The sequence below is a fragment of the Neoarius graeffei genome, chromosome 10 (genome assembly GCF_027579695.1).
Source record: "Neoarius graeffei isolate fNeoGra1 chromosome 10, fNeoGra1.pri, whole genome shotgun sequence".
Taxonomy (NCBI): domain Eukaryota; kingdom Metazoa; phylum Chordata; class Actinopteri; order Siluriformes; family Ariidae; genus Neoarius; species Neoarius graeffei.
Window position 1 is genome coordinate 13,581,004 of NC_083578.1, and position 16,543 is coordinate 13,597,546.

The following is a 16,543-nucleotide window of genomic DNA, read 5'->3' on the forward strand; positions in this document are numbered from 1 at the left end:
CGCGCGGTAGTGAAACGTGACGTCATCGGCAGGTTCCCCTTCTTGTGTACCACGTGATGTATCCTACCTCTTGGATTTGTCCTACCAAGCCTACTGCGCATGCGCGAAATCGCCTACTGCGCATGCGCGAAATCCAGGAGGGTAGGAAAATTCAACAGTAGTAGTGATGGGAATTTCGGCTCTTTTTCGGGAGCCGGCTCTTTTGGCTCTTCTTACTATAAGGAGCCGGCTCTTTCGGCTCCCAAACGGCTCCTGAGATTTTATTTTTGATTTAATTGCTGCAGTTAGCTAGTTAATGAATTACATTATTATTTATATTTTATCAATAGGATGTTTTCCATTATTTTTTTAGTTTTTGTAGCCATTGTAAAGCTTTGTAAAGTATAGCAGTGTAACAATGTTCTAGCTATAGAAATAAAACTTACTTACCAATTAATAAATTATTTTCTCACAAACATAATGCAAAACTGTGTTATATTACCAATATAAAATACACAGAAGACATCAACTGTTTATCCTTTATGGCTTTATTTCACAATCGACCTTGAACAAAATGCCACAAAATAAATTATGAAGTATAAATCAGGCCTAAGAAACTATGAAGCAAAGTTGGAAATTATTTTAACAAACACAGAACAATGTGCAACAAAATATTTTATTAAATAAAATATTAAATAAAATATTAAATAAGTATATAAAATAAGTATAAAAAATATAAAGTACAATGAACAAAGAAGTAAAAATTACAAAGAAGTGTTAATAACAAAAAACTATTTACATTAAGGCTGCACAAACTCCCAGAATAAGTCTTTAGTGGAGATTGGCATTGAGGAAAACCAAGTGTCTCAGCTTGGAAGGGCTGATTCTATTTCACCTCTCAGTTATAATCTGTCCTGCTTTTGAAAAGATCCTCTCTGAGGGGACAGATGTTGCCACTATACACATCCTCCGTGCCATCACGTGTGTAAGCCGTGGATAGAGTGCAGCCTTGGTCTCCCACCAGCTTAGTGGGTCTGCGTTTCGCTGTAACAGGGGCTCCTTTGAATGGTAATAGACAACACAAAGACGCAATCGGACAGCAACTTTTTTTTGTGAAAGTCTCTCTCTCTCTCTCTCTCTCTGAGGCACCTAAGGACAAAAAACTAATTCGGCTCCCCAACTCGGCTCCCACCGAAGAGCCGGCTCCCGTCGTTCACTTCAAAGAGCCGGCTCTTTGAACCGGATCGTTCGCGACCGACACATCACTAAACAGTAGTTTTGTCCTACCGATCAGCTGGGCTGATAGAAAATCGGTGAGTATTTCACGCATTTGCCGATTTTTATGTTTTGTGCGTATTGGTCGAGTCTTTGGCCGAGTCAAATAATTTGTAATGACTTGTTGTGAATAATAAAACGGTCTGCATGAGAACTTGCTAATTGTAATGGCGTTATGTGTTCTGCGCATGCGCAGTAGGCTTCGCGCATGCGCAGTAGGCTTGGTAGGACAAATCCAAGAGGTGGGATAACTTTACAGAACACCGACACGTGGTACACAAGAAGGGGAAACTGCCGATGACATCATGTTTCACTACCGCGCGGAAATTAAAAGGGTAGGTGACTTTGGTCGCAAAATTAATCTACTTGTCGTTGTCAAAAAATTATGTTTGATATATCATTTTGAAGCTAAAAGATTTCTCTATCTAGTGATACCGTTTATATATGTTGTCATATTTTATGCCAAAGAATACATCCAATGGTGGAATGGCACTTTAATACTGATGCAGGCAAAACATCGGTGCTGGTGTTACTGGACCTCAGTGCAGCTTTTGATACTGTTGATGACAACATACTGCTATATCGACTTGAACACTGGGTTGGGTTTACTGGTAAAGTTATCAATTGGTTAAAATCATACTTAAAAGATAGAAGCTTCTTTGTTACCATGGGAAATTGTACCTCAACATCAATGTCCTTGACCTGTGGTGTCCCCCAGGGGTCGATTCTTGGACCATTACTATTCAACCTTTATATGCTCCCACTTGGACAAATTATCAAGAACAACTAAATTTTGTATCACTGCTATGCAGATGACACCCAAATTTATTTTGCTCTATCACCTAATGATTATACCCCCCTTGAATACCCCCTGTGGCAGCGGGGGCGTGGTCAAGCACCGGTCTGTGACAGGAGGGCGGAGTTGGGGAAGGTAAGTGGCAGAATCGCTTCACCTGAGTGTCATTAACCTGTGTTTTGTGTGTTCTCCCCAGTAAACCACCCTATTTAAGGAGGGAGAGCGAGAGCAGAGGAGTTCAGCCCCGGACGAGACGCTGTGTGTGTGTGTCTCTCTCGCTATTTTCGAAACATTATTGCAAACCTGAAAAGTGTGGCAATAAAGCCGATTAGACAAACCTGATCTCTGTCCTGCCGTCCTCTGTGCTCCACCCACACGCGATTCTCCCTACAGTGGTGCCGAAACCCGGGACCGTGGAGCACCTGTCCTGCAGCCCCATGGAATCCTCCCCGTTCGCGGACTTGGTCCACGCCCTCGCCACGGCTCAGCAGAGCCAGCACCAGGCGCTCGTCACACTCCGGAAGGAGCAGGAGCGCCGCTTCGAAGCCCTGGTGCTGGCTCAACAGGAAGACCGTGAGGCGTTCCGGCGCCTCCTCGCGTCGGCGGGGTCCACCAGCGCCTCGGCCGCGGGCCCATCTCCCATCACCTTGACTAAGATGGGCCCGCAGGACGACCCCGAGGCGTTCATCGCGTTGTTCGAACAGGTCGCCGAAGCCTCGGGGTGGCCGATGGAACAGCGCGCGGCGCGCCTCCTCCCCCTCCTGACGGGAGAGGCGCAGTTAGCCGCACTACAGCTCCCCGCCGACCACCGGCTGGCCTACGCCGACCTTCGCCGGGCCGTCCTCCAGCGCGTGGGGCGCACGCCGGAGCAGCAGCGCCAGCGCTTCCGCGCGCTGCGAATGGAGGAAGTCGGCAGCCCGTTCGCGTTCGGCCAGCAGCTCCGGGACGCCTGCTGGCGGTGGCTGAGGGCCGAAGATCGCGACGCCGAGGGGATCATCGACCAGGTGGCGCTGGAGCAGTTCATCGCCCGCCTACCCGCCGGAACTGCGGAGTGGGTCCAGTGCCACCGCCCGGCGTCGCTGGATCAGGCCGTAGGACTGGCGGAGGATCATCTGGCGGCGGTCCCGGCGGCAGGACAACGGATGTCATCTTCTCTCTCCTCTTCTCTCTCTCTCTCTCTTCCCCCTCCTCCCGTGTCCCGTCCTCGCCCCATTCCCCCACCACGGAGGCGGGGGCCGGCCCCACCCCAGCCGGCCCGCCGCACCCGTGGTGCCCTCCCGTTTCTCCCTTCTGTGTCTGTCTCTCCCCCCCCTCAGGTGAGTGACCCTCAATCCACAGCTGCAGAGGGGAGGCCCGGGCCGGTTTGCTGGCGCTGCGGGGAACCGGGCCACCTGCAGCAACAGTGTGCCGCGATGGAGGTGGGGGCGGTGGTGCGGATCCCCGACGCGCCAGAGGCTGCCCTTGATCAGGCCGGAGCATATCGCATACCGGTAAGTGTACAAGGGGCGACCTATCAGGCGTTGGTGGATTCGGGTTGCAACCAGACCTCGATCCGCCAAAGCCTGGTGCAAGACGAGGCATTGGGGGGAGCACAAGGGGTGAAGGTGTTGTGTGTGCACGGGGATGTTCACTGCTACCCGTTGGTGTCGGTCCACATACATTTCAGAGGGGACAAATCTATAGTGAAGGCGGCGGTTAATCCTCGCCTTACCCACTCTTTAATCTTGGGGACTGATTGGCCGGGATTCCGGGGGTTGATGGCACACCTAGTAAAGAGTGGGTCCTGCCGGTTAGCCGGGGGGGGGGGGGTCCCGGTGTCGTTTTGGCTGGAGCTGCGGTCGCAGAGCCGTCTACGTCATCTCCGCGACAGAGTGAGGAGCCCCCGGCTCCTCCTCTTTCTATTGGGGAATCCCTCGCGGATTTCCCACTGGAACAATCGCGAGACGAAACTCTGCGACACACGTTTGACCAAGTGAGAGTAATCGATGGTCAAACGCTCCAGCCGAATGCCACCCCGACCTTCCCTTATTTTTCCATTTTAAAGGATAGGTTATACCGAGTGACGCAGGACACTCAGACGAAGGAGCGTGTCACCCAGTTGTTAATTCCAAAGAGCCGCCGGGAATTGGTATTCCAGGCGGCTCACTTTAATCCCATGGCGGGACACCTCGGGCAGGATAAAACACTCGCCCGGATAATGGCCCGATTCTATTGGCCGGGGATTCGCGGCGACGTCCGTAAGTGGTGTACGGCGTGCCGCGAATGCCAGTTAGTAAAACCAGCGGCCATTCCAAAAGCGCCCTTGCGCCCCCTACCATTAATCGAGACCCCGTTTGAACGAATTGGGATGGATCTCGTCGGGCCATTAGATCGGTCAACACGAGGGTACCGCTTTATATTGGTTCTGGTGGACTATGCAACGCGATACCCGGAAGCGGTGCCTCTTCGCAATATCTCCGCACGTAGTATTGCAGAGGCCCTCTTCCACGTCATCTCCCGAGTCGGAATCCCGAAAGAGATTCTGACTGATCAAGGCACCACTGTAGGGAGAATCGCGTGTGGGTGGAGCACAGAGGACGGCAGGACAGAGATCAGGTTTGTCTAATCGGCTTTATTGCCACACTTTTCAGGTTTGCAATAATGTTTCGAAAATAGCGAGAGAGACACACACACACACAGCGTCTCGTCCGGGGCTGAACTCCTCTGCTCTCGCTCTCCCTCCTTAAATAGGGCGGTTTACTGGGGAGAACACACAAAACACAGGTTAATGACACTCAGGTGAAGCGATTCTGCCACTTACCTTCCCCAACTCCGCCCTCCTGTCACAGACCGGTGCTTGACCACGCCCCCGCTGCCACACCCCCCTACCAGTGTATCAATCAAATCAACAACTGGATGTCACAAAATTTTCTTCAGCTGAACACAGATAAAACAGAAGTAATTCTATTTGGGAAAAAAGATGAAAGACTCAGGATTACTACTATTCTTGACACAAAGGGGATTAAAACAAAAGAAATGGTTAAAAATCTTGGTGTTTTCATTGATAGCGAGCTAAATTTTGACAGTCACATGAAAGCAATCACTAAAACAGCATTTTATCACCTAAAAAACATTTCCAAACTAAGAGGACTTATGTCAAAAAATGATCTGGAAAAACTTATACATGCCTTCATCTCTATAGGGTTGATTACTGCAATGGCCTTTTCACAGGCCTGGCAAAAAAGACCATCAAACGACTTCAGCTGGTTCAAAATGCAGCGGCGAGGGTTCTGACACGAACAAAAAGAACAGAGCACATTACTCCAATTCTAAGGTCCCGTCACTGGCTTCCAGTAAGCTACAGAATTGACTTTAAAGCATTGCTGCTGGTGTACAAATCTCTAAATGGTACAGGGCCCAATTACCTGATATGTTGCAGCGGCCTAACCCAATCAGATCTACCAGATCGCAGCAGAAAAATTTACTGGTAAAACCTGTTGTTAAAACAAAGTGTGGTGAAGCAGCTTTTAGCTACTATGCAGTACAGCTATGGAACCAACTCCCAGAGGACATCAAAAATGCTCCTGCTGTTGGCAGCTTCAAATCTAGACTAAAGACCAAGCTGTTCTCAGATGCTTTCTGCTAAATTATTAATATTGTCATCTCTACATGTTTTAAACTCTTAACTTTTACAGTCTCTGCATGTTTTAAATTTTACTTAACTTTTATTCTATTTTATTCTGCTGTTTTTTTCTTTTACTGAACTTTTACTTCATTTTATTTTATTTCTACTATTGTTTAATTCTTATTATTTTTCTTCCCCATTTATTTTATGTAATTTTATTTTCTATTGTTTACTGTTTTGCTTTTACTTCTGTAAAGCACATTGAACTGCCACTGTGTATGAAATGTGCTATATAAATAAACTTGCCTTGCCTTGCCTTCTCATCAGAAGACGCTCGTGTCGAGGTGTTAACTTCCGTGGACGACCTGGACGTCTCTGTGAGATGGTTGCAGTTCCATCTTTCTTAAATTTTTGTACCGCTTTTGCTACAGTATTCTGACTGATAAGTAAAGCGCTGCTGATCTTCTTGTAGCCTTCACCTTTGTGGTGTAAAGAAATTATTTTCTTTGGGGAATTCTGAAGAGACAAGTTGAGCATCGCTCTCCATCCAGTATCCAGTCATTAAAAGAAGTCATTGTTGAAGAATGGAAAAAGATTGATGTTGCAAAATGTCACCAACTTGTTCATTCCATGTCTAGAAGACTTGGTGCCGTCATTAAAAATCATGGAGGCCATACAAAGTACTAGATGTAGTAGTTTTTGTTGTGGGGTGTACTCATTTTTGCACCACCCTAATTTGAGTACAACTGAAAAAATGTGTAATCTAAGTTATATTATTAACCTTACTTTCACGTTATAAATTAAACAGATGTTATATTAAACTTTGTCTTGTCAACATTTTGGAAATTGTTTGTGTTCATTGAGATATTGTTGAAAATGATACTTTTCAAAGGGGGTGGACTCATTTACGCTCAGCACTGTAACAACTTGTATTCCCCCCTCCCCCGTCTTTTTCTTCGGTCTGTCTCTCACTGTCGAGTTACATGTCGATCCTGAGACACCAGTGATGCTGACCTTTTCTGCTCCTCAGACCTGCCTGATCCATCCTGATGCCCTACTTCTAGTTGAAGCCTCATCACGTCTCTCCTATAGAGGACGGCCCCATATGGACAAGTCAAAAGTCTGGACACTTTCAGTTTTCCCATGATGACTGAGGACTACACTTGACATGCTCACTTTAGGACTGCAGTTGTCATGAACAGTTTTACACTCAAGTCTCCATCAATGAACGGTTGATAACTTCAACAAAACAGACTTAATGCTAAAACTATAACGAAGTTTCCTGGTTACACAGTTATACTTTGTGACTATATAGGACACAGTTATACAAGCAAGTTATTTATAATCATGCTATCTGTTATCACCCAGATGAGGATGGGTTCCCTTTTGAGTCTGGTTCCTCTCAAGGTTTCTTCCTCGTGTCGTCTGAGGGAGTTCTTCCTTGCCACTGTTGCCTCAGGTTTGGTCATCAGGGATAGATAAATCTATTAGCGATAAAATTAGCTCATGCTTAAAGCCTAATTTTTTGCAAAGCTGCTTTGCAACAATTTCTGTTGTTAAAAGCGCTGTACAAATAAAAATTCATGTAAACTTTGCAGCCTGAGCTACTGTCAGAGCGGCTTTTACAGAAAATGAATCAGCACCTTCTGACCAAAGAATTGAACAGCACTGTGATATAAATCATTATATCAAGTATATCTTTCTATTTGTTTCATGTTTATTAACTTACCAAATTAGGTATCTAGCTGAAATAAGTAATGTCTATAAATATGTAATAAGCCAGGCATTCTGTACAACAGACACAAATCTCTTTCTCTCTCTCACACACACACCAATAACTATCAGTCAGGTTGGAGAGGGGGACCAAATTTTATTAATTTATTTTAATATTACCATCATGATTTATTGAAACATTCAATAGGAAAAATGTATAGAGAATGATGTAAATTATTACATGTTTCAAGATAAAACAAAGGCAATGAAAACAGAAATATAGTTATCCAACTTTACACACTGTGATAGAGCAGAAATAAAAGAGGACAGGCAATTATATAACATTTAAAAAAAAAAAACCCAAAGCATTCTCTACCTCAGAATAGATTTAATCCAAACCGCATAAAGTGATAGTTCTTACATTAAAACTGTAAAGTTATTGCTTTATTAACTAAAAAGAGGACAACACAAAGGGCTGGGCGATAGGACTATGCATATGTTGTTGTATTGTTTTATTAGTATTTGTTCTTTTATAATTCCACTGTGGCTCACTGGAACAAATACATTCGATCTTTAACAAATATTTCAATCATTTGTGAAAGCCAAATCAAATTATTTATGCTTTTTCATTAATAGTAGCAATATTTTTGGTTCTTTGTTCGCAGAACCTAAGCGTATCTCAACATCTTGTTCCATACTGTGTGTCTATGAATTTTACATACACATCATTTTGTTTTTTAAATTCAGGAATACATTTAGTGACTTGGTTCAAAACCCATTTTTGCATTTATTCATTTTTCTTTCTTTTTTTGTGAATAAAAATGTCTTTGACATTTTTAATCACGTTTTTATCATATAGCCCAGCCCTATAGTGACAGATATATAGAGAAGTTCAATTTATTGAGGAGAGATGAATTAATGATAAGAGAGCGGTGTCTCTGCTGCAAGTGACAGGCAGCGTAACCTGTGGAGCAATAAAAAAAGAAAACTGTAATATTTATTTCCATTTGTGCAAACAGAATAAACTATTCAAAGTGCTAGTGATGCTATCAACAACACTTTCTTTACGTGTGGGAGTTTTTACTTACGGAGCCGAGGATGTTTACATGTCAGGCTCTGCAAGGAAAGAAAACCGAGCCGTCAAACAAAGCTGTGATATTATCATAAGTCTCAGAAATGAAAGCGTATCAATAGTAACAGAATAATGTGGGAAGGTTTACTGAACACAGATTCCAGGTCAGTCTTACCCCAGGTGATGGTCCTGTCAGTGCCCACGTGTTTGACCTTGCAGGTGTATGTTTCACCGCTTTTGGGAGTGAATTTGACACTCCTGGTCAGATGAAACTTCCAGCCCTGCTCGAAGGCCAGGTCGGTCTGGTTGGCATTTGGAATCTCGACGTCATTCTTCAGCAGTTGGATTGTAATGTCTGGAGGGTGGAAGTCACTCACGTGGCAGATCAGCGTGTTGTCTTTGTTAAACTCACCAGGGCTGTGGCTGTAAACTTGGATCTTTGGTGAAGCTAGAGATGAAGATACGTATGCATGAATAATATGAACATATAACATGTATACGTTTGTTTTCAATACAGAATCTAGTAAAATAGGCCTGATACGAAATCAGTATCACAAAACATTTACACCCTGACCCACTTAGTATCGTCAGGTGGCAGGGTTATTTTATGTCCAAAGTATGTTTTATTTACTTTCCTGTATGAAGAAATTGTTTCATATTCCATTTTTTTTTTTTTTAGAAATGAGTAAAACATTTTTTCAGAAAGTGTTTTCATACTATGGCTCCACTATTGCTACGATCACATCTAAAAACCTTTTGTAAATGGATTGCCTTCATGTTACGTCATTGTATTGGCATCAGTGGTTTTTTCGGTGGCAAAATGTATGATTTAGGGGGGTTTTTTTCTTCAAAAGAAATATAGTTTTCCATATGTAGTTTTATTATTGTGGTTAGATTTTAGGATCACTTTGATTTTTAGTACCAAGGACAATCCAAAGGAACAAAGGGAGGAAAAATTTAAAAGGAAAAAAAAAAACCTGATTTGGATGATCAATTAGTTTTTTTTTTGTTGTTAATAACATAACTGGGTTGTTTTTTTGTACATAAATTTAACATTATAGAAAAGAAGAAAAAACAACACCCAAAACACTTCCTTCAACACTAAAGTGAAAGTAAATATGAAAGGGGATTTCCAAACGCAGCACTCCTGTAGGTTGTAAAATATGGAAAAAGGGGATAAAAACAAGCATTAAAAGGAATAAATGCGTGTTATTTATTAAAAAGAGGGTTTAAATGTGATATTTGTAACATGTAGGTGAGTATCTTCCTGTTTACAAAACAGGCACAACTACGTCATCAATATAAAACAAACATGAACTATCTCCAACTAATAATAATAATAATAATAATGACATGAAACATCACAGTCTGAGACCTACTGAAGAAACTTTCCATATAATCATATACTTACAGAATTTAGCAAAGGCAGTCGCGCTGATAACAGCAAGCACGACGACACAAAGAGGCAACTTCATGTTTTTAAGGACGGAGAATAAAAATTTGCCAAATAAAAAAAATGTTTTTGACTCAAAAGCTGAGCGCTCTGTCCGGATCTCCTGCACCCTTCTCTGTCCTTCAACAGTTCAAAGAAACTGAAATGAAACCACCGCCTCACACAGCATTAAGGGCTCCTAAACCCCGCCCCAGCCTAATTTACAACCAATCAGAATTCGTCTCGCTGCTGTTCCCAGGCAGATATCAGTGCTGAAGGTTTTGCTCGCGCTTCACACATTGCACGCAGAACGCATGCGCGCATGTAGTGTGGGTTTAGAGGAAATCACGTGACCCTTGCTTGTTTCTGTCTGTCTGTTGTCTAAATACCAACTTGTCGACATTTTTCACTTCAATAAACACATAATGTGTTTTTTAAAAAGGCAATTTGAAAGAAAAAATACATTTGTATTACTAATATACTTATTTTATATATAACACTGTATATAGTCTATCAGCTAAGCCATGTTCAAGTCAACAATGGAAGCTTATGACTACTAGCTAGCATCATGTAAACATGAGGCAAAACTTTAAACCTTTTATTTATTACACTTGTTAATCACAGTCATTGAATATACGTTGAACTTTTTTTAAAAAAAAACTTTTCTAAATGTTTATTCACAGGTGATTAACATACTACACAATAATATATATATATATATGAAAAAATTAGAATACCATGAAAAAGTTCCTTTTTTCATAATTTAATTCAAAAAGGTAAACTTTCATATATTCTATATTCATTACATGTAAAGTGAAATATTTAAAGCCTTTTTTTGTTTTAATTTTGATGATTATGGCTTATAGCTCAAATAGTATCTCAAATTATTAGAATATTCCCTAAGATCAATCAAAAAAAGGATTTACAATACAGAAATGTCCAACTTCTGAAAAGTATATTCATTTATACACTCAATACTTGGTTGGGGCTCCTTTACCATGAATTACTGTATCAATGTGGTGTGGCATGGAGGTGATCAGTCTGTGGCACTGCTGAGGTGTTATTGAAGCCCAGGTTGCTTTGATAGTGGCCTTCAGCGTATCTGTATTTTTGGGTCGGGTGTTTCTTATCTTCCTCTTGACAATACCCCAGAGATTCTCTATGGGGTTCAGGTCAGGCAAGTTGGCTGGCCAATCAAACACAGTAATATCATGGTCAGCAAACCATTTGGTAGTAGTTTTGGCACTGTGGGTAGGTGCTAAGTCCTGCTGGAAAAGGAAATCAGCATCTCCAAAAAGCTCGTCAGCAGATGGAAGCATGAAGTGCTCTAAAATCTCCTGGTAGATGGCTGTGTTGACTTTGGACTTGATAAAATACAGTGGACCAACACCAGCAGATGACATGGCACCCCAAATCATCACAGACTGTGGAAACTTCACACTGGGCTTCAAACACCTTGGATTCTGTGCCTCTCCACTCTTCCTCCAGACTCTAGAACCGTGATTTCCAAATTAAATGCAAAATGTACTTTCATCTGAAAAGAGGACTTTGGACCACTGAGCAACAGTCAATTTCTTTCTCTCCTTAGCCCAGATAAGACACTTCTGACATTGTCTCTGGCTCAGGAGTAGCTTGATATTAGGAATGCGAAAGTTGTATCCCCTTTCTTTTAAAGATTTTTTTTGGCTTTTTCCACCTTTATTGGATAGGACAGTGTAGAGACAGGAAATGAGCAGGAGAGAGAGATGGGGAGGGATCAGGAAATTACCTTGGGTCGGAATCAAACCCGGGTCCCCGGATTTATGGTATGGCGCCTTATCCAACTGAGCCACGATGCCCCCAGTCTCATCACATCGCTCCTGTGGAGGACGGCCCCATATGGACAGTTGAAAGTCACACTTGGAAGATGCTCTGGACACTTACAGTAATGCTTTTATGGCTGAGGCCTACTTCCTAACTTTAGGACTGCAGTTGTCATGGACAGTTTTGCACTCAAGTTTCCATCAGTGAAGAGTTTATAACATCAACGAAAACAGTTAAAACTGTTACTGTTATAGTCATGTTGTCTGTTATCACCCAAATGAGGATGGGTTCCCTTTTGAGTCTGGTTCCTCTCGAGGTTTCTTCCTCATGTTGTCTGAGGGAGTTTTTCCTTGCCACCGTCGCCACAGGCTTGCTCACTGGGGATAGATTAGGGATAAAATTAGCTCATGTTTTAAGTCGTTCAAATTCTGTAAAGCTGCTTTGCGACAATGTTTATTGTTAAAAGCGCTATACAAATAAACTTGACTTCTTGTCCTTATTAGATGGTGCATATTTCATGATATGCTAAGCAAGGGGAAAGCCATGGCCTAATAGTTAGAGAAGCAGCTTTGGACCCAAATGGTTGCTGGTTTGATTCCCTAGACCATCAGGAATGGCTGAAGCACCCTTGAGAAAGGCTCCTAACTGCTCCCCAGGTTACCCTGGGTATGTTGTATGTCACTCTGGATACGAGCGTCTGCTAAATGCTGTAAAGGTGAATGAAACTCCAGGTGCTGTTAGCTCATATTTTTACCTCTCTTTCCTAATTAATAGAGTACAGTATTGTAGTTTAATGTCCTTTTGCCATAAGGTTGAATGTTAGAATGAGAACTGCAGTAATACATTATTCATGTGCTTATTTACATTTATTTAGAAAATATGTACTGTACAAGTAAAGTCAGGGCGGCACGGTAGTGTAGTGGTTAGCGCTGTCGCCTCACAGCAAGAAGGTCCGGGTTCGAGCCCCGTGGCCGGCGAGGGCCTTTCTGTGCGGAGTTTGCATGTTCTCCCCGTGTCCGCGTGGGTTTCCTCCGGGTGCTCCGGTTTCCCCCACAGTCCAAAGACATGCAGGTTAGGTTAACTGGTGACTCTAAATTGACCGTAGGTGTGAATGTGAGTGTGAATGGTTGTCTGTGTCTATGTGTCAGCCCTGTGATGATCTGGCGACTTGTCCAGGGTGTACCCCACCTTTCGCCCGTAGTCAGCTGGGATAGGCTCCAGCTTGCCTGCGACCCTGTAGAACAGGATAAAGCGGCTAGAGATAATGAGATGAGATGAGATGAGACAATAAATGCAGGTGTCAATAAAATACTGAAATTAATTGGTGCCCAAGGACGATATAAAAAACACCTAGGAACTAGAAAACAGGGGTAAACATGGTTTAACATAGAAATATGCAAGACTTCACAAATTAAACATGCACATTATAATGTATAATAACATTTCTTACAAAAATGAGCTTTGGACGTTATTCAGCATAATAATAATGTTTATGATGCCACTGTAGAAAGATAGGGGAAACCCAGGAAGGAGGAGCCAGGAGATAAACAGGCAAGGTCTGTGACGACTGGCTCTCATTTGCCCCACCTCCAAAAAAAAAAAGGAGCAAGTGAAACAAGCTTTGTTGTTTTTTTCCTCTCGATAAATGAACGAATCATTGAAAATGTTAGACTATATTCAGATAATTTTATTCTAAAATAAGTGGACACTCTGATGACATATGACACATAAATGAGAGCTCTGATTGTCTCATGTATTCCAGGCAGATGATTTCACACAGATATGAAAGTGTGCATAGTACATTAATGAGTAAGTATACATTCTAAACTGAGTACTAAACAAAGTACATAAATAAGAATGGATGGACAATTTATGCATATTCAGTCAGAAATTAGCATGAACGTAAATGAGCAAACTTAAAAACAAAGTATTGCAAACTACATAGGTGGACTCAGTACCAACGTACAGTTGTGGTCAGAAGTTTACATACAGTGACATGAATATCATCTTGGATATGAATGTCATGGCGATATTTGGGCTTTCAGTAATTTCTTTGAACTGTTCTTTTTCTGTGGTAAAATGGTTGTACAGCATACATCTTTAATTTAAAAAAAAAAAACATTTAGAATTTGGTGCACAAGTTTTAATTTTCTTTGGGCTTTCTGAAATCAACACAGGGTCAAAATTATACATACAGGGTCAAAAGTATACATACAGCACACCTAATATTTGGGTAAAATGTCTTTTTGCAAAATTCACCTTGACCAAACATTTTTGCTTACCATGAACAAGCTTCTGGCAGAATTCTGGTTGGATATTTCACGACTCTTCATGGTAGAATTGATAGAGTTCAATTAATTTTTTTTTCTTGGCATGGACTCGACTTATAAGCACAGTCCATATATTTTCAATAGGGTTGAAGTCAGGACTTGTTTTAAACTTAATGTTAGCCTGCTTTATCCTCTACAACCAGCTCTGATGTGTGTTTGGGTTCATTGTCCTTTTGTAACTTCCAAGTCCCAAGTCATGTTCAAGTTTCTGATGGTTTATGCTGAAGAATTTTGAGGTAGTCATCCTTCTTCTTTATTCCATCCACTTTGTGCAATGAACCAGTTCCACTGGCAGCAAAACAGCCCCAGAGCATGATGGATCCTACCACCACCACCAGCTGGTACAGAATCCCTCTGTACATGGTGGTCATTGTGACCAAACAACTCAATCTTTGTCTCATCTGACAATATAGCTATCCTCCAGAAGGCTTTTTTTCTTTGTCCGTGTGATCAGCTTCAAACTTTAGTTAAGCTTGAAGGTGTCAATTTTGGAGCAGGGGTTATTTCTTGGATAGCAGTCCATGGTGATCTGAACTGTAGACAGTGATCCATCAGCTTCCAGGTCATGGCAGGGCTTTGTCATGGTGGTTCGCAGGTTGTTCCTGACCATCCAAACCAATTGTCTTTCAGCTGAGGGTGACAGTTTGGGTTTTCTTGAAGCAAAGTGGCTTGGCAAAGTGACTACACCTCACAATAACCTGGATACAATTGTTTGAACTGATCTTGGAATTTGCAGTTGTTTAGAAATGGCTCCAAGAGACATTCCTGAGCTGTGTATATCTGTGATCCTCTTTCTCAGATCTGCACTGAGCTCCTTGGACTTTCCCATTTTACTGTGTGTTGGCCAATCTAATGAGTGCTGTAAACAAACCCTTTTTATGAAGGCACAGAGAAGCTACCAGCTGTAGTCAATCATGATCACTAACAGGAAGTTAATAGACCTCGGCCTTGGCAAGATAATAGACATTTTGGAAGGTTCAGCTCCTCTAAATTAAGAATCTAAGTGAGCGGATATAAATTTTTGACCCTGTATGTATAATTTTGACCCTGTGTTGATTTCAGAAAACCCAAAGAAAATTAAAACTGGTGCACCAAATTCTAGTGGATTTTTTTTAAATTAAAGATGTATGCTGTACATTCTGCCACAGATAAAGAACAGTTCAAAGAAAAGCTCAAATATTGCCATGACATTCATCTCCAAGATGACATGTCACTGTATGTAAACTTCTGTCCAAAACTGTGTGTAAAAGAAGCATAGATTCTTTAAAAATATATTACGTAGAATGCAGAAAAAGAGAGGTGGGATTCACCCTGGGTAGGTCATCAATCTATCGCAGGGCTAATTGAGAGCGACGAACAACCATTCACACTTACATTCATACATAACTATGGGCAATTTAGAGTAGCCAGTTGACCTAATCTACATGTCTTTGGACTGTGGGAGGAAACCAGAGCACCCGGAGGAAACCCACACAGGTTTAGGAGAACATGCAAACTCCTATGGACCCTTTTCAGTCACGTGACCTTCGTAAACGCGACCGCCATTTTGGACATGTAGTGGACTTCGGCTCAAATCGGTTTGAATGCGAGGAAGGCGACAAACATAAAAGAAAAAGGAGCGAGATGCAGAAAACTGTATTTACTAGCTTACTGTAATTATGATCTGGCAGCTATTTACACCGGATCCAGTGTAAATAGCTGCCGGAGCCAACGTCCGGCCGGGCCGTGAGCGAGCGCACGCTGGCTCCGCGGCCGCCGGCTCCGGCCGGGCCGCGAGCGCGCTGGCTCCGCGGCCGCTGGCTCCGGCCGGGCCGCGAGCGAGCGCGCTCCGGAACCTCGGACGTTGGCTCCGGCGGCTATTTACACTGGATCCGGTGTAAATAGCTGCCAGATCATAATTACAGTAAACTAGAATGGAATGTTAACAGCAATGTAATGCCTTTTCTGGCTAATTTTATTCGTCTTACCTCCAACAAAGTGGTCACTACACAAGCGCTGGTATGCCGCTATCCATCTTCTCCGTCGGTCAGCATCTACCGGGATCCGATAAAATGATAACCCTTGCCTTGTTTGTTGATGGTTACTACATCCAGGTGCACAACAACATAGTGGCATGATGGAAGTCTTGCTGAAAATAAACACTTTCTTTGCTGCCGTTCCTCAATGCTGGCTGTGGTAAACTACTGGTAGTACATGTCCAAAATGGCAGCCGCGTTTGTCGTGACATCACGTGAAAAGGGTCCATAGAGGATGTGCAGTCACATGACCCATCCGTGTTTACTCCGCCATATTGGTCGGCTTCAGGATTGTTTACCTTGCGCGAGCGTAATGGATCCAGGGAGTAATCCCCAAGAAAATTCGGAAAATATCCCATCTACATCACGCGATTACTTGTCTAAGTTTGTTCAGCATCTTGAAGGTGACGTGAGGCAGTGTTACGTGGAAAAGTGTTCCAGGTTGGGGATTACAGATCCGTACAACTTGCCACAATCCTTGTTCAGGGAAATTCGGAGCTGCGGTGCCGGCGTTTTGCCCGATC

At 42.7% G+C, this 16,543-nt stretch overlaps 1 protein-coding gene across 1 annotated transcript; it reads right to left on the minus strand.

Annotated features, from left to right (window-relative positions):
- Positions 1–7,504: 7,504 nt before the first annotated feature.
- b2ml (beta-2-microglobulin, like) lies at positions 7,505–10,041 on the minus strand. The gene is made up of 4 exons (XM_060931323.1): positions 9,851–10,041; positions 8,615–8,887; positions 8,456–8,483; positions 7,505–8,331 (listed from the first exon to the last, which is right to left on the minus strand). Exons 1-3 carry the CDS (start codon positions 9,912–9,914, stop codon positions 8,470–8,472), a joined length of 351 nt encoding a protein of 116 aa, XP_060787306.1. The 5' UTR covers positions 9,915–10,041; the 3' UTR covers positions 7,505–8,331; positions 8,456–8,469.
- Positions 10,042–16,543: the final 6,502 nt, after the last annotated feature.

Coding starts and splice junctions, on each gene's coding strand:
- b2ml (XM_060931323.1), bottom strand. CDS start 9,914: ATGAAGTTGCCTCTTTGTGTCGTCGTGCTTGCTGTTATCAGCGCGACT. Junction 8,888..9,850: donor GACTGCCTTTGCTAAATTCT/GTAAGTATATGA, acceptor CTTCATCTCTAG/CTTCACCAAAGATCCAAGTT.